This window comes from Doryrhamphus excisus, linkage group LG2, assembly GCF_037039965.1.
Source record: "Doryrhamphus excisus strain RoL-2023G ecotype Guam linkage group LG2, RoL_Dexc_Guam_v1.1, whole genome shotgun sequence".
NCBI classification, from domain to species: domain Eukaryota; kingdom Metazoa; phylum Chordata; class Actinopteri; order Syngnathiformes; family Syngnathidae; genus Doryrhamphus; species Doryrhamphus excisus.
The window spans coordinates 13,364,800-13,383,053 of NC_136358.1; the positions used below are offsets into that span (position 1 = coordinate 13,364,800).

An 18,254-nucleotide genomic window follows, 5' to 3' on the forward strand; every position below is an offset into this window, starting at 1 on the left:
CGCTAGTATGACTACGCCCACTACGAGACTGCGAAGGGCAGAGGCGTGGCTAGTTTTGGTACGGATGGAAACACTGTGATGATCAAACGAATGTAATGATCGTAGACTATTTTTGTCTAATTATACTGTAGTTTATAATGTAATTGAATGAGTTAAGTTGGGTTATTATTAGAAACATATATAACCCTTTATGGTGTTAAGTGAAAAGAGAACATATATTGGTTCAGAATTTAAAGGGTGGATTGAATAATAATGCAAAACTGAAAAGGGATCTTGATGTGTTACATTGATAAAGATTATAACATTGAACACTACACTTGCTTATTTTTGCAAAATATGTGTTAGGTTGTTTTTGGGGGTGGATATGTGCACCAGTACTTAAGACAAAAATAAAACACACATTAATATTTCATATTCATAGAATTTATTCTAGCTCACACTTTTCTTTCGCTCACTCACACATTCAAGTCATTCCAAGTGCCACAGACTGTGCTTGCCAACACTTAGCAAACCTATAATAAGTACCAAAAATGAAGAAAGTGTTCAAATGCAGCTCTGTAGGAAGGTGATACAGTAAATGCACCGGCAGTCAAGGGTGGGGTTTTCATCCTTGGAGAAAAAAAAGAAAGTGTGTGGCAACACACTGTACACAATAGTGGCAGAGGTGGAGTGGAAGGGTGGGTTGGTTAGTCAAGTCTCGACTTTTAACTCTACTGTAAGCTGACATCAGTATTGGTCAGTGGCGGCGACAGTGATGTGTTTTCTGATATGTCTTCTCTTTTAAGGATCAGGAATGCTTCACGGCTGATGCCAAGCAGCTCTCTCAGTCCTTTGTTCTCCAGCTTCAACAACACGTAAACATTTCAAAATTAGGAATATCAATTATTAATGTTTGAGCTTTGTGTTTACCTCGAGCTGCTTAATTCTCTCTTCATCTTCACATATCCGCCCCTCGTCCACCTCTATTGCTTTCCTCATCACAGAAGCCATCTCGTTGATTTTGTCTATGTGTGCTTGCATTTCCTGTAACAAAAAGATTCATCATTATTATTATTATTACTATCATCTAAATCACCAGAAAATGAATCCTTGATAATGACCGTGGTGTGCTGCTCCTTCAGCTGGCTCACAATGGTGGGGTCATCCCTCTTTCTGGCCATGAGCAGCCTGAACACCTGCTCCCTATATTTGGTCATGATGAGTGCCAATGCAGACTGGTGCTCCTCCAATGACGTCCGCAGCTCTGCGTCAAGGACGAATGAAGAATCTGTTATTGTAGAAACGGCATGACAACACGGGTGAATGTTTCCCATGCAAACCTTTATTTTCCAGCTGGAGGTCTCTGATTTGACGGTTTTCCTGCTGGATGCCCAAGATCAGATTTGACCGAGGCCGATGACGTGCAACCTGGTTTAGCGTGTCAATCTCCACCTGGTACTAATAAAATATAATACAGACAGTCAATAGCATGGTTGGGCAAAACTGGGTTGCCCAGTAGGCTGGATTAAGATGCTTGGCGGGTCTGATGTGGCCCGCAGGCCGCAGGCCGCAGTTTGCCCACCCCTGGCCCATAGGAATGAGTACCTAATGTGGGGATTATGTGTTCGCTACCTGCTTCATTGCATCCACCCGCTTGTTGAGGAACGTTGTCTGCTCAATTAACAGCTCTGCAGCATTGTCATGGTTACGGAGCCTTTCCACCAATGATTTGGCGTCAGCCAGGACTTTCTCCAAAGTGCAGTTCATATCTGGCGAGATAACACACATCATTAGATAACACATGATCCACTGCTCCATGTGTAGCACTGTTAGAGGCAAACATTTTACTTTAACTCCCAAGAGTCAATGACCTTGTTTATGCAGGATAGTAGCGACATAATAGGTGGCATAGCATTGATGATGTACCCACACAGACACCCCCTTTCAACTTGGAAGTGAATACGAGTCCGGTGTAAATGTAAGGTAAAAACAGATTAGTTATTAATAATGTGGACCAAGATTTTGTCAATGTATCGTCACATTACAAAGCAGGAAGACACTGCTTGGAAAGCAAAAGTAAACAAGCAATGAAACATAACACCACCTTCCTATTGGTGGGAATAAAGCTTGTCATCAATCAGTCAAAGCATTAGCAGCAGTTTAGTTGACTTATCAGGGGGAGGGTGGAAAGGGATATATAATATATGGGGGCGGGGGGGGAGGTGGAGAGGGATATATAATATAAATGTTAAATCCGACACTGTACTCCAAATGAATTATTATTAAGACACCCAGATTTAAAGTAATCTCTTATGTATAACCAGGGAGTCTATGGGGCCTCAATAACCATAAGGACTTGATCTTGCTGTTTACTACTCCAATTGATACATTATCAATCTACCGAAACAATCTCAATCTATCAAAACAAAGCACCTCTGCCGTAGACCGATGTCCCTGCATTATGTCATCTCAAACAGAAACGTGCAGTTGTAGTTTAAGCGGCTATGGTTATAAATCTACACTTAGCATGTTGCTATCCGACGTCATTACATAGGCAAACGCTGTGCCACTTATTTCCACATTCCACATTTGTATATCACAGCCACTAACATATGTATTTTAACGCCACATGCAATGTTATGTTGTTTTAGGAAAGTCAACGACAGTCATGCAATCAAATGTAAATTATTCAGTAACGAGCAACTCGGAACAGTACAAGCTAAACTGCTAGGCTAATAAACGAAGCACACTGTCGCGCTATTTCAACAAGCCTGGCACATACATTATCTAATATGTCGAGTAGAATACAGCACTGCTGTTAAAGAGACATGTGAAGTGGAATTGAAATGGAGGAATTACCTGGAGAACTCAAAGTGCAAGACATTGGGATTTAGTTTGCCCGTTACTTCCTGTTGATGTTTGGTAGCTAATAGCTATAGGCTAGTCCACATCAATTGGTAACACAAGACTCCTCGTTTTACTACCAGTCGCCTTCAAAACACAATCAATTATGAGTGGCACGGTTTAAAGACTTTCTTCGTCGTTAAAAAGTATCTCTTGGAATTGTTGACAAAGACTATAAACGATAAAAGCCTATCCAACAGCACACATCTCGTCAAATCTCGCGTGATTACAAACAACAACGACGTGAGATAACTTGACAACCAATTTCTGCAAATTCGTATGAATTACTGTCATTACTCTATATACTACTATATATATGTGTGTGTGTGTGTGTATAAAATTAAAACATTTCGGGGATAAAAAGTAAAACATACTTAAATTACCATGTAGTGAGCAAGAGGGGGCAATGTTGAGTCACAGTCGCGCCGTGGTTCAAGCGGCGCTCAAACTAAAACGAAGAAGACAGTAAACAAATATGGCCGATAGGCTCACGCAGCTACAAGATGCCGTCAATTCGGTAACGTGTCGAAGACTACGCATCACTTTGCTATAATTGTGATTTAATAATGATAATAATAAGTGCTAATAACTGATTGTTTGTGTGTCCAGCTTGCAGACCAGTTTTGTAACGCTATCGGGGTGCTTCAACAGTGTGCGCCGCCTGCCTCCTTCAGTAACATTCAGACGTCGATAAACAACGATCAGCCTGCAAATCAAACTGAAGGTGCTTGATTTATGCCGACTAGAGGATGTTTTATTTCCTTTACTAAGTTATACTTCAGGAATCTACTGGGATGTATACAAGGAAAAAAAATGGAAGGTCGAAGTTGTTGGCTCTTTATAGACATGCATGTCTTGCATCCTACGTACCAAGCAGGTGTTTCATGAGGGAGGAATTATCTTTAAATTATTGAATGTTTAATATTTATGAATGAGATACATGGCTCTAAAACGTTATAACAACTAAATTGCTAGCAACTAATGTAGCATTTGTAGCAGCAGTTAATGCCAGTCATCCTGATAATGAATAACACTCAATGCATGGTTCTTTGCGTCTAGAATATGCTCAGCTGTTTGCAGCCCTGATTGCCCGAACAGCCAAGGATGTGGACATACTCATCGACTCTTTGCCAAGTGAGGAGTCCACGGCGGCTCTGCAGGTCAGTATTTTCACATTTCACAACAGGACATGGATATTTTACCCCACTCCATCCACACCAGTGGCATTTTAAAACGTCTCTGTCCACATAAAAAACTTTTGCGGTCATGCGCATTTTGTCCATTCTGAAGCCTGAAAAAGCAACTACAGTTTACTTGGTTATGCATTATCCTGCCTCTGTCATCATTATACCGACCCATTAACATACAGTCAGTGCTCCTCGCAGGACTGTAATCTATACGTGGCAGGATATAGATTATGTCTCATTTGGATAATTGATCATGACAGAAAGGGAGATTTTCCAAAAATGTGTGTGCCTAATGACATGATTACAAAAATATTCAGCATTGTTTCCTGTCTCCAATAAGTGTGTACTGTTTTAAAGCGAATGTAGACATCATTATACATCTAATATGTCACTATATTGATGAACACGTGCGTTATAATGCCCAACCATGTCTGTTGTGGTATGTGAGGTGTGTTAAAAAGCACAGATACAATGCCATCTTCTGTACAGAGTTGTAACAGGCTACACAGACAGTCCCACCTATAATGTGTTTGTGAGCGAGTGAAACAGTTTTCAACAAAACAAAAGGGACTAAATCATTGCAGCATTCCTGGATGGGATACGCTGACAATGCGATGTCCGTTGTCTTTATAAAGTAAATTCATACACAGAGTGAAACACAGAACCATCCAGTCTAGTCGTAAGTACTTTGACACTATATGCTCTAGACGGCCAGTCTGCGGCAGCTAGAAGAAGAGAACCATGAGGCAGCAGCCCGACTGAGGGAGGTGGTCACCCGGGGCGACATGCTGCTGGAGAAGATCCAGAGTGCCCTGGCAGACATAGCTCAGTCTCAGCTCCGCACCCGCAATGGCGCTCCCTGCCAGTCTTTGCCGCCTGAATCCTGACAGTCCAATTGCACACATTACTTGACATTCACTCTGACATTCACATGCTGGATCTGTCTGCCTGGTCAAAAGCCATATTTCATGATGTCACCATTAGACGCACTAAAATGTGGAAAAATGAAGCGTAAAAACTACATTTCTACATGAACATGTCTTGGTAAACAGGCCGGTTTTGTATGTTTTGTCTATGTTGTATATTTGTTTTGTAAATATTTATAAGGGACTTCAGGCTGATTTATAAAGTAACTTGACCAGCTCAGCCCAATTTAAGCTCCAATGTGACTTTTTTCTTTGCTTGAATAAAATGTCAAGTTTTGTTTATCCAGATTCTTGAATGTGACACTCATTTCCTCGCATTCTGAGGGTGGCATTTTTTTGCTCGCTTAGAGTGTTTCATAAGCCTCGGTAATGTAACTATTCAATCTGTGTGAAATCCAAGGCCATAAAGTAAATATAGATGCTGCGTCAGAGCTCAGGCAAAATATAAAAACAACTTTGTCTGCTGCTGGACTCCACACCCAGATGTGCTAAGAAGTCACACCCACATCTGTGCACTGACATCATGGCACTTTCATTTAAAAAAATGTCCAAATATGGATACCTACAGAAAACTATTTATAAAATCACTTTGACATTTGCCAATGAAAAACCCAAAACACTGATATAAGTGACCTTTTATTGACCCCAATTACCTTCTAGAACTCTTCTTACAGATTGTTTATACAAAAAATAATTAAACTGTAAATTATTTACTGCACCTTTTAGACAGCCTAATGAACCTGTGTACTGTCAAATTGAGGTGGGCAATGCAGTACTCGTGTATGTCGCTCTCATACTGAGTGAACAGAGGGCCAGTGTCTGTAATACCGAATTTTCTTTAATTTGTTGATCATAATTATAATCCCAATATAACACAAGTTGTATCAACAAACATTTTTATATTAGCATTTATTTACATGTGACCATAAAAGGCATTCTATATTTATGTATATATAACAATTCAACGATGTATAAATACAACAATATAAGACAATGCCACTGAAAACAAATTAATAAATTATTGAATTAATCTTAGTTTGTTTGGGAAAAATGAAGTCGATCATTCAAACCAACTCAAAAATGCCCAATCCACTATTTGATCGGTCCGCCCACCTCTAGTGTCCAAGCGCACAAATAAGGGGCGGTTCGACACCTCCTATTGGCTGACGCCGTTTTCAGCCTCAAACAACCTCTCCCCGTGATGGGTCAGTTATATTATCCCCGTCGACGATTGGTCCAATCTAACGCCATTCCAAAGCTACGCCATTGCGTAACCGCAGCGTCTGATGAGCCAGTCCATCCCAGGAAACAGATTTCATATTTTTAGCCATTTATGCTGGGGAGCCGCTGCGCCTAGACGTATGAAGAAAACAGCTAATATATTAAAGTACAATTTAATGTTGTCCTGCCCTCAGTGGCTTAGGAATGTCGCCATGTTTTTGTTTTTGATAAGGGCTATGTTTCCTGTGTAGCTCACTGGGTAACATTGGGGTCCCAGTCTTGTCTGCCTACATTTTTAGGCAGAAAAGACGTTTAGACACAATATATTTTTCTTTCACTTAGCTTTGGAGGCTGGCGGCAAGCCACTAATTTACACTGGAGCAGGACACGGAGGTAAGGATGAGCCTGGTTATTTTAAAAGTGCTAGTTATTTTTACACTGTTTGCTCCAATGGGATATAGCTAGCATTAGCCAACACATCAGCAATATTTATTTAACCATAATATGTATGTAGTCAGTATGAGGCTTTTTAAAAACATACACTCGTATATTAGGAACACATTCAATACATTATCAGAAAGTCTGCCTTTACGAAGCTGTTAAGTGTAAAACAGTCAGTGTTCCTAATAGTGTGCTTCTCTCATGCAGCTAAAGGTAACCAAATTATTAGACACTTAATAGTGTAGTCAACAACAATAAAATACAGGATAATTACCGTGTCATTAATAATTTCATTTATTGCCACTGGAATTCAACAACATTATTTGTCATTTGTTAATTTATTCATGAGAAAAATAAATTATCAGTTATTTTACCCTGTGTGTGTGTGTCTAGACATGAGTGACCCATTCCTCTTGTGAGTGTGATGACTGTACTCTTTCATTCAGGATGGAAAGTTTCCTTGCCAGTCTTTGAAAAGGGTGGAGTGTGTGCATGTGTCTGCCGCTATATTAGTGCCAAGTATGGTCATTTTACACCTAAATGAATGTACTGTTGTGCAGCTGTCGTCAATGTTTCCAAACATCAGCAATGTCCCCGTCTAAGCCTGAGTTATTCAGTGATTTTTCTTAGAAGTCAACCAGGAAGTGAAAATTTTTTTTTGCATGTGATTGTTGTGGCCTGGACTAGACCAAACAGGGCTCCTATCTCTGGCATGCAGAGCTGTAATCAGGACCAGTCATACTTCTTTTTTTTTTTGAAGGTGTACAGTTTGTACGCAGCAGCCCATTTCCTTCTTTGCACCAAAATCTACTTCTAACTAAAATTTCCCACAGGAAACACAAATCCTCTGTTCTGTGACTTAAAAAGGCAAGTTTTAAAACATAGCCATACATTATAGTACAGAGCAGCTATCATCACACATTTTTGTGTATTTAAAAGACAAATTTTGAAGTCTCACGGAAAGACTATTTTCAAAAATACAACAAAACAATCAATGGTGTAAGTAGCAGGTGGACTGATGTCTCTACTGGTTTTATGTTCATGACAGGATAGTATGGCCATGACAGGAGGGACTGCAGCAGCCCTCCCGATGAGCAACCACACCCGAGAGAGGGTGACCGTGGCCAAGCTGACGCTGGAGAACTTCTACAGCACGCTGCTCACTCAGCACGAGGAGCGAGAGATGAGGTGAGGACACACGCCTTTTCATGCGTTCTCCCTTAACTTCATGCATGTAAACGTTGCTCAAAGGGTCAGGTGTCGCTCCGCGAGCCACACATGCTGCGGGTGTGAACACAACAATGGGTGTCTGCCGTGCGCTCGCATTACCTGAGAGCTGATCTGGTTGTTCAGGTGACTGTGACAAGTCAACCACCAAGTGATATAATTGCTTACACCTGCGTGTGTGTGTTTGATGGTTATTATTTACTTATTTTCCTGTCTCTTCATCAGAATACAGCCAGAAATAACAGTTTTATAGTATTTAGTATTTAATGTACCATCCATATAAACTTGAGCAGTAGCAGGAACATGCCTTCCCAAAATGGCATGGAGCCCAAATTATTAATATCATTGCTAATGCCTATGCTTGAGCAGCTGTTGTGATTTTTGTAATTCTAATATTTTTATCTCACATAAATGTTACAGTGCTATATCTTTAATTCTTCATTATTATGGTTATGGTTTACAGCTTCACCTTATGGTTTACAACATATTCACCAAGTTGGCTATTCAACATGTTTGAAAAGGACTAGGAAGAAGCAGAGCTTATTTAACCCTAACTATTTCTTCACTTCCTGTGTTTAAATGCTACCATTCAGCCTAATCGAGAGAGCGAAAAGTATGGTTCTCATGGATTCATGTCTGTGATGGTTATTATTGATTAAAGCACATTATTCTGGCTTATTGTCTTTCTGTTGCTAGGCAGAAGAAGCTGGAGAAGGCCATGGAAGATGAGGGCTTGCCAGATGAGGAGGTAATGCCTAAATTTGTTAGTATAAGTAAAGTCATGTTTACTCTACATAGCCATTGCAGAAGACGTACATTATTCTGATGATGTTTCCTTTCAAATTGGCAGAAAGTAATGCGGCGTTCGCAGCACGCTCGCAAGGAGACGGAGTTCTTGAGACTGAAGAGGACGCGGCTGGGCTTGGATGACTTTGAATCCCTCAAAGTCATCGGGCGTGGTGCTTTCGGAGAAGTACGCTAACATTTTTATATGTATTACACTGCTGTGTATTACTGTCTTTCAATTCCGTTCATTCTACCGCAGGTGCGTTTGGTGCAGAAAAAGGACACAGGGCACATTTACGCCATGAAGATTTTAAGAAAAGCTGACATGCTGGAAAAAGAACAGGTATTTTTTTTTCATAAGCTGGTGGTGTTGCACACACACTGTCAAATGATGTAACATTTTCCATCCACATGTAGGTTGCACACATCAGGGCAGAGAGGGATATTCTTGTGGAAGCAGACGGCGCCTGGGTAGTTAAGATGTTTTACAGCTTCCAGGACAAAAGGAACCTCTACCTCATCATGGAATTTCTACCTGGAGGTGTGCACATATTACATGTTGGATATGTGTAGTTAATATTGGCACAGGATGTGCAAATAAGCGCTAAACCTTGTCGCTAGGTGACATGATGACCCTGCTGATGAAGAAGGATACCCTGTCAGAAGAAGCTACCCAGTTCTACATAGCAGAGACAGTCCTGGCCATTGACTCCATCCACCAGTTGGGATTCATCCACAGAGACATCAAACCGGACAACCTGCTGCTCGACTCCAGGGTGAGATAACACACACACACATGGAAAATGACCCGTGTCCAAGTGCAGTGATTTTTTTTTAAACACTGACACTCACCACTGGTCAAAATAAAACTATGTGATTAACAGGAGCATAAGCAATATGCGAGAAGCGTGTTCTAGCATTGTGCTCAGGGCCCGTGACACGCTAATGGCTGAGGTGGTGACTCAGGGAGAGGTTGTACTCATGGAGGAGAACGATGTGATTACCTGAATGCTTGTTTGTTTGCTCCACAGGGACATGTGAAGCTGTCTGACTTTGGCCTCTGTACCGGACTGAAGAAAGCTCACCGCACAGAATTTTACAGAAACCTGACACACAACCCACCGAGTGACTTCTGTTCGTATTTTTTGTTTTTAATTTTCCAAAGAAAATGAATGTCATCATTTGTGGCTGCATGTTTTTGTGAATGGCCTTTTCTTTTTTATTTTTCTGCAGCTTTTCAAAACATGAACTCCAAGCGGAAAGCAGAAACCTGGAAAAAGAACCGGAGACAGCTGGTACAGCTTTAACATATCAGTTGAATCATTAAACAGGATTGACAGAGTTTTACATCATATTTCGTGTAGTTTTTGTTTTTGAACAAACGCTTGTGTAGACTAACAAATGTATTGAGTGATGCCTGATGTTACAGTGCCCTCTAGTGGTTTTGTATATAGTATTTGTATATTACTGTGCTAAAATGACTGCAAGAGTGTTTCGATACTTAAAAAATAGTTTCTATTTTCAAAACCATCTAAAACCTGACTCTACGTTGTGTTTATGTATACTTACATACTTGATACAACATTTGTCCTCGCTCTCTGTGTTACATTCAGGCTTATTCCACAGTGGGAACACCAGACTACATTGCACCTGAAGTCTTCATGCAGACGGGCTACAACAAGCTGTGTGACTGGTGGTCTCTAGGCGTCATTATGTACGAAATGCTAATCGGTAAGCGTACATTTGCGTACAAGTGAAAGACAATGTGATGAGTTGGTCGCGTGTAAAATGACCCACGCTGCTTCTATTCAGGCTATCCGCCATTTTGCTCGGAGACGCCGCAGGAGACGTATCGGAAAGTGATGAACTGGAAGGAAACCCTCGTCTTTCCACCTGAAGTCCCCATCTCAGAGAGAGCGAAGGACATGATATTAAGGTATGTGGTGACAAGAATCCAGTAACACTCAAGAGTCCTTGACCTCGGATCTGCAGACTTTGCAGGCACAGCATAATAGGTGGCATAGTATGATGATGTTGCGGTTATTCATTTAGCGCTGCAGGTTCTGGAACCACCGCATGGTGGAAAGTGGTTAGCATGTAGGTAAGCACAAAACGTGTATACTTTGATTTATCAGTGTTTCTGTGTTGCAGGTATTGCACTGATGCAGAAAACAGAATTGGTGCCGGCAGTGTGGAGGAGATCAAAAGCCATCAGTTTTTTGAGTCCGTGGACTGGGAGCACATCAGGTACCCTTATCCTTTTGTTGTTGTTTTTTTCTTCCCACCACTCTATGTTGTTCATGTATTCCCTTTGCAGAGAGCGACCTGCAGCCATCTCCATTGAAATCAAAAGCATTGATGACACGTCTAATTTTGATGACTTCCCGGAATCAGACATCCTCCAACCAGGTTTGAAATATTTGTCAGACCATCTATCAGGAAAAAAAATTAAATATGTAATTTTATCCATTCCAGCCAATGCGACAGAACCAGACTTTAAGTCCAAGGATTGGGTGTTTCTCAACTACACTTATAAGCGCTTCGAGGGCCTGACTCAACGAGGCACCATTCCCACATACGTGAAGCCCGGGAAGGCCTGACAAGCTCAAACAGGGAGGACAAACAAAAAACATTTACGGACTAACAGGGTCAGGCATCGGAGGGCTCCGGCTGGTTCTGAAGGCCGAAACGCCTCTTCGCCCGCCGACTGTACGTATAACTCACCCTCATCACAAGTCATTATTGCCCGCAATGGTTAGTTACCGCATTACCTCGTTTGTGTCATATACTGTACATGACAGCTCTCAGGCCAGCTCAGCAGAGTGCATGTGCATGCACCATCTCATAAAGGCTAAATCACTGCATCCACATTTAACAATGGTAGCTAAACTAGCTTATGCAAAACAAGTCCACCATTTATACACTTGGGAACATTCTGGAACAAACCACATGTCCTTTTTAAAAAGAAGGTTTCAGCATTATTTGCATTGTTTCATTCATTTTCAAACAGTAGCTTATGGTGTAATTCTTGAATTTAAAAAAACATGTAAATTAAAGCTCCCTTCCCCCCCCCCATCAGAAAAAAAACAGCATGGCTGCAGGGGTCATTAGTGCACCATGGTGGCATCTGTAAAGCTGGATGAGTGGTTAGCACGCAGACCTCACAGCTTGGCCCTGGTTCAATTCCACCATAGGCCATCTGTGTGTGGAGTTTGCATGTTCTCCCCGTGCATGCGTGGGTTTTCTCCAAGTACTCCGGTTTCCTCCCACATTCCAAAAACATGCTAGGTTAATTGGCGACTCCAAATTGTCCATAGGTATGAATGTGAGTGTGAATGGTTGTTTGTCTATATGTGCCCTGTGATTGGCTGGCGACCAGTCCAGGGTGTACCCCGCCTCTTGTCCGAAGACAGCTGGAATAGGCTCCAGCACCCCTGCGACCCTCGTGAGGATAAGCGGTAGAAAATGAATGAATGAATGTGTGCTTTATATGTGAGGGAAGTGCATTTATACAAACAAGGCTCCCCCTAATGAATGCCTTACCCTGAATAATTGCCTCCTAGTCTCTGCAGTTGAGTAATGAACATCCATGGGCACTTTATGAGGAAATACAGTATAAAAATAACTCAGGAAATATTGTGTGTATATATGTATTGTTGAGGATTTAGGGTTGTCTCAAGAGTGTATCTCTAGCCTTTAGATGTTACAGGGTAAGTAAAGTAGGTGTAAAGTAGCTTTACCATTTCAGTTTATCGTCGCATCAAAACACAACAAATCAAATCATGCTGGAATCTTCCTCGTGCTGTGCAAACCAAAACAAAACCCTGCAGGAGCATTTTAGGTCAAGTTAACATGCTGATCCATGTCACTCGGTCACTCGTCACTCCCCCCCCCCCCCCCCCCCGCCTTTTCAAATCTGTCGAGGTCCAATCACTTCCTTCTTAGAAGTGCCTTTACGTCGCTGTTAAATAATATTGCATCAATGTTATTAGCAGTGACTCTAAAGGCTTTTCATGACCTTACAAACTCTTAGCATTGTTTGAGGAAGAAATCTTACAGAAGAAAAGGGAAATTACTAGTTCATGATGACCAAAAAAAAGCAATAAAGTTGTTAAAACAGCCGTATGGAAAAGGCTTTTATGGCTTAGATAAAAAAGGATGCTCATAAAAACATAGCGCGTCAAAGCAAACAGAGAACAAAGACTCCTTGTGAATGATTTGAGTCACAACAGGGGAAATCTATTCACTTTCCACTCAATTTCGTTGTGTTATTTAGACAAAAGGCAGCATTGGCCTGTTTTCTGTGCTGAAGTACTACCCACATCATGTCTGCTGAAAGTTGCACAGCTCTGAAACAGCTGCCAAAGATCATCACAACATGTGATCCAGATGTAGCTCATGCCGGCTGCACTCAACATTAAACTACCTGAACACATGAAAAAATATGAACAATCCCACCGGAAGTATTCACTTGTTTTTAATATATATACATATGTAAGTGGAGGAAAGCTACTGTTTGTCATTGGAGTAAAAGAAGCTGTTTTCACCAGAAGGTGGTGCTATTTCTGCAGAATGAAATCTTGAGCTCCTCAAGCCAGTCAGCTACAACAGTATAAGCAATGTATAACGTATGATGTGTATTTTTCAACATTATTTATTATTTATGTTTAGGAATACTTTGTGCATTTTTAGCTTTTAAGTTGAAAAAAATATCTTTGACGTTTGTGGAAACCCCTGTTTAAGACAAGTAACAAACACTAATTGCTTGTATTTTCCCTTGGATATAATGATGACATATCTGTGGTAAAACGCTAACATCATATGCGTTTTCTCCTCCAAAAGTGGTTCATAAAAGTCAGAAAATTGCATCTAAACTTTTACAAAATGTGTCACTTTATTCAAAGATGACTTATTGTCATGGGAGAGTATTCATAAAAAAAAAAGATCTTGACACTAGAAAATAAAGGACCAAGCTAGTTTTGTGTGTTGGTGGACACATCAGCGTTAAAAAGAAACCTGCCATAAGATGTAGTTATTAGCATAAACTTGGCATTTCTGTGATGATGTGTTTGTACTGTCTGTTGTAGCCCAGTGAAAGGTCAAAGGGGAAATTCTTGTCATAGACTCACACGATAATTTATTATGTCTATAACATGGCAAAATACAATAAAGAATCAAATGAACCTCAATGAGTGCATCCTATTTAGTAGTAACAGTAGTAAATATATACAAAACAATACAATGCTATAATATGTGTTTTAGTTCCTTCGACAGTCTGTGGAAAAAGGTTTAGAGCCCTCTGTTTTGGCAACATCAGTAACAACAACAATAACAATGTGTTTATAATATTGCATTTCCAAATGAGATTTATGAGATGTATGGGTTTAATTGGTTCAGAGTGACCTTTCATGTGGCCTCTAACTAGTTAGCATGCATTGCTACCGCAAAATGGAAGCTGTGCGGAAAACAATATGAGAACCAGGACATCTCGTTGACGAAATATAGGCCACGAGGAGGCACTTCAGCAACAGTGTGGTTGGTGCACAAAATGAAAGAAGTTGCATGCAGAGCTCACAGTTTGACATGAATATGCATACAGGTGTGTGTAGTTTGACCTGATTTGTTGATGACAGTGCATGAAACCAACCAACGCATACATGGCAGAGGTATCAAGAGCACAGCGATAACTCATCCAAGAGGTCACAAAAGACCCCACAACAACATCCAAAGAACTGTAGGCCTCACTTGCCTCAGTTAAGGTCAGTGTTTACGACTCCGCTATAAGATTGAACTTTTTGGAAGGTGTGTGTCCCATTACATCTGGTGTAAAAGTAACGCCTCATTTCAGAAAAAGACCCATCCTACCAACAGTAATATATGGTTGTGGTAGTATGATGGTCTGGGGCTGTTTTGCTGTGATAAATGGAACCATGAATTCTGCCGTCTCCCAAATAATCCCGGAGGAGAATGTCCGGGCCATCTGTCTGTGACCTCAAGCTGAAACCAACTTGGGTTCTGCAGCAGGACAATAATCCAAAACACACCAGCAAGTCCAGGGCCCCGTTTCACGAAGCAGGTTTAGTGAAAACTTTGAGTATGTTAACCCTGAAATGAGGGAAACTCTGAGTTTTCCGTTTCACAAAGGGAGGTAAGTCAAACCAGAGACAGAGGAGTAACTCCAGCCTGTTTCACAGAGAGAGGTAACTTAACCTCGGTGTCAGTTACTATGGCAACAGACTCTGTGAACATAACCTGGTCGGGACCGGGTTTTCTTCAATGAACCTCGAGTTTCTTTCTGTCTCCGCCCTCTTACGCTACACACGGTGTGATTAATTCATTGTCGCGCGTGTTTAAAGCCAGTTTGGTCGTTTTTCTTCAAGGTGTGCTGTGTGTCGCATTGTTTTTTGAACCATGGCATGTCCGTTTGTAGAAGACCCTGTAGACGAAGAGGCACTACTACTCAGAAGAGAGCTCCGCATTCGTAGGGAAGTTATCCACAGGTCGAGATTGGACACGCTATCATTTCCAGATAATTTTCTTTTCGAACGGTACCGCTTCACTTCACCATCCATCACTTACATCCATAATCTCATCCGTCAGGACATTCAAAACATCACCAACCGTGGACGTCCACTGTCATCCACCCAGATTCTGTGTGTTGCTCTTTGGTTTTTTGCCAACGGAAGTTTTTTATATAATATAGGTGATGCAGAAAACATTAGCAAGGCCACCGTCTGCAGAGCTGTGACAAAAGTGTCCCTAGCACTAAAAAGACGAATCAACTCCTTCGTTGTGTTCCCGGGACATAAACCCGTGGGGGTCATCAAGGAGGAATTCCACAGAATTGTAGGTGAATGTAGAAATCAGTTAAAATGTATGATTATAAATCATATTCAGTTAATGACATGGTGCTGCAACCTCACACTGGGATTTGTCATTTTAATTTCTTTTAGGATTCCCTGGTGTGATAGGGTGCATCGATGGGGCGCACATTCCCATCGTTGCTCCTTCAGAAAATGAAGGAGACTATGTGAACAGAAAATCCATTCACAGCATCAATGTGCAAATAGATTGAATGTCAGACTGCATCAAACTGCAAAAACTCAAAATCATACCAACAATATTTGTCTTATTTCTCGTCAAAATGTCTAATTTCTGATCAAAACGAATCACACCTAAAAGTAAATTGTTTTTAGACAATGTTCACGTGTTTCAATCACATTTCACTTAAAAAAATAATTTGAAAAATCTGTCAGTGGAGCAAGTTTGTTATTTCTACTTATTTCAATTGAAAATGTGCGTGAAAACCAGTTACTTTTTATGTGGTGTCTTAAGTGTAAAGACATTTGATGAGAAATGTAGACCAACTACATGGTCACCCATGGTGAATCGAGGGAACGGGGCTCCATTGATGAGGGCTTTTTAAAGTCGTGGTGCACCTGCTTAACTCAGAGTGAACAAACTCTGTGTTGATTGAACCAAATGAAATCACCTGTTCTGAAACCAGTAAGTCAGAGTTTCCTGTCTCAGAGTAGATCAACTCAGAGTTCAGGGTTAGACTCAGAGTTGGTTGAACCTGCTTCGTGAAACGGGGCCCAGCTCTGAATGAAAACCAAAATAAAGACTTTGGAGTGGCCTCGTCAAAGTCCTGACCTGAAGCCTATTGAGATGCTGTGGCTGAATGACAACAATTCTGCCAAGATGAGTAGGCCAAAATTCCACCACAGCGCTGATAGAGACTTGCTGCAAGTTATCGCAAACACTCGATTGCAGTTGTTGGCACTAAAGATGGCTCAACCAGTTATTAGGTTTAGGGGGAAATCACTTTTTCCCACAGGGCCAAGTAGGTTTGGATTTTTTTTAATTTATAATAAATTTATAATACATTTATTTTATTATTTTTATATTTAAATGTATAATATATAATTTTATTGTGAATATATATATTCCCTTAATAATAACATGTTTTATTTAAAAACTGCATTTTGTATTCAGTTGTGTTGTCATTGACTCATATTTAAATTTGTTAGATGATCTGATGCTTTTAAGTGTAACAAACTTTTTCACACCACAGTACATATCAAGTAGAAAATAGACATTGTTCCTGAATGAGTAATTGCAAATAAAGTATTTCCTTCTAGACATGCAGTGTGACCTACATTTATATGGAGTAAGATAGCTGTCAAAAAGGTGTGTGCATGATTTTAACCATTCGTATTCGTAATCTTAAACATTTGTATGTCAATGAAATTGTTGTACACAAAATTATGCTGTCATATACATGAATCTGAGAAATTGTGCGGGTAATATGGAGTAAGATAGCTGTCAAAAAGGTGTGTGCATGATTTTAACCATTCGTATTCGTAATCTTAAACATTTGTATGTCAATGAAATTGTTGTACACAAAATTATGCTGTCATATACATGAATCTGAGAAATTGTGCGGGTTAGGATTTTTTTCATGTGAGTATGAATCTAAAAGCTGTGAGTGCAAAGTCTTGTGAATACAACTCTAATTTCTACGACTACGACGTCTCTTCTATGAGCACGAATTGAAGTTTGTGGGTACGAGTTGAAAAGCGTTAACATGACGTCACGTAGGTCACAGGCGGGTCACAGAGAAAATAATCGAACCTCGATTCCTCCAATGGCGCGTTCGCCAAAGGAAAAAATGGCTGACAGCAGTGGACCGAGTGGAGCTGCCCGCTCAGGAGAAACATCACAGGTAAAGTCAACAACGTGTTTATCCAAAATTCATTTCATAAAATTGTACTTTATTAAACAATGTACAGTTCATGAACTTACAGACTTACTCCTTTACCTCGCAAACTAACGACATGCCGGTGACGCTAAGTTAGTGCTAGCATTACTAGCATCAGAAGTTGGCTTGTGCTAGTTATTTAGCATTGACCTGCAAAATATGAAATTATGTGAAATTAATTTGCAAAATGATGTTGATCAAAATACAACTTTTGTCGATTTGTAAATGGTGTTATTTGGCGTATAAATCTGTCCATCGTATAAGTCCGGTCTCTTTTCCTCTTTGCCAATTCTCCTCTAGGCCATGTGCATTTGTTTACCACAGAGGAAATCAATCAGTGGACGATGGAATTATCATACACACATTTTGACGTCTGTATTTGTGTAGTCTTATCTGTCAACAACAAGAGATTCCGGTTTAAGGGGCGCGTTTGTGTCGCGGTAACCAGCAGCACTATTACTCTGAAGCTGTTGTACTTTAGGTAAAAATGAACCATAAGGAAAATATCCCATGCTCCTCTGATCAGAGCGGCGTCGCTAGCAACGCAGCGATTGGCAAGGTTCAATAGAGCCGGCTATAATAATTAAGAGTTATTGTTTTAACTTGCAAGCTAATGATTGGCATATTAATTTTGCTAAAAATACAAAAGTATTTCGGACGTTTGTACAGCCCATGTGGAATTGATAGAGTACTGTATGTTGGTAAATGACTAAGTTAACAGTGGCATTTAATGCATCCAACTTGTATTTTGTTGTTTACAGGGACCAGTGGCTACTCAGTTATTGGAACGTATGAAATCAAGGATTTCAGATGTGTTAAATC

At 40.5% G+C, this 18,254-nt stretch overlaps 3 protein-coding genes across 3 annotated transcripts; 2 read left to right on the forward strand and 1 right to left on the reverse strand.

Annotated features, from left to right (window-relative positions):
• Positions 1 to 401: 401 nt before the first annotated feature.
• Positions 402 to 3,105, reverse strand: fgfr1op2 (FGFR1 oncogene partner 2). The gene is made up of 6 exons (XM_058077577.2): positions 2,839 to 3,105; positions 1,612 to 1,748; positions 1,320 to 1,437; positions 1,101 to 1,243; positions 910 to 1,023; positions 402 to 842 (listed from the first exon to the last, which is right to left on the reverse strand). The coding sequence occupies exons 1-6, from the start codon at positions 2,861 to 2,863 to the stop codon at positions 711 to 713; spliced, it is 669 nt and encodes a 222-aa protein (XP_057933560.2). The 5' UTR covers positions 2,864 to 3,105; the 3' UTR covers positions 402 to 710.
• Positions 3,106 to 3,231: 126 nt separating this feature from the next.
• med21 (mediator complex subunit 21) lies at positions 3,232 to 5,278 on the forward strand. The gene is made up of 4 exons (XM_058077578.2): positions 3,232 to 3,400; positions 3,493 to 3,607; positions 3,943 to 4,043; positions 4,778 to 5,278. The coding sequence occupies exons 1-4, from the start codon at positions 3,359 to 3,361 to the stop codon at positions 4,955 to 4,957; spliced, it is 438 nt and encodes a 145-aa protein (XP_057933561.2). The 5' UTR covers positions 3,232 to 3,358; the 3' UTR covers positions 4,958 to 5,278.
• Positions 5,279 to 6,255: 977 nt separating this feature from the next.
• LOC131132110 (serine/threonine-protein kinase 38-like) lies at positions 6,256 to 13,850 on the forward strand. Its single transcript, XM_058077407.2, has 14 exons — positions 6,256 to 6,610; positions 7,707 to 7,846; positions 8,582 to 8,633; positions 8,736 to 8,858; positions 8,931 to 9,014; positions 9,089 to 9,212; positions 9,293 to 9,447; positions 9,703 to 9,805; positions 9,905 to 9,966; positions 10,285 to 10,402; positions 10,484 to 10,607; positions 10,823 to 10,918; positions 10,989 to 11,080; positions 11,147 to 13,850. Exons 2-14 carry the CDS (start codon positions 7,713 to 7,715, stop codon positions 11,269 to 11,271), a joined length of 1,392 nt encoding a protein of 463 aa, XP_057933390.1. The 5' UTR covers positions 6,256 to 6,610; positions 7,707 to 7,712; the 3' UTR covers positions 11,272 to 13,850.
• The last annotated feature ends 4,404 nt before the right edge of the window (positions 13,851 to 18,254 follow it).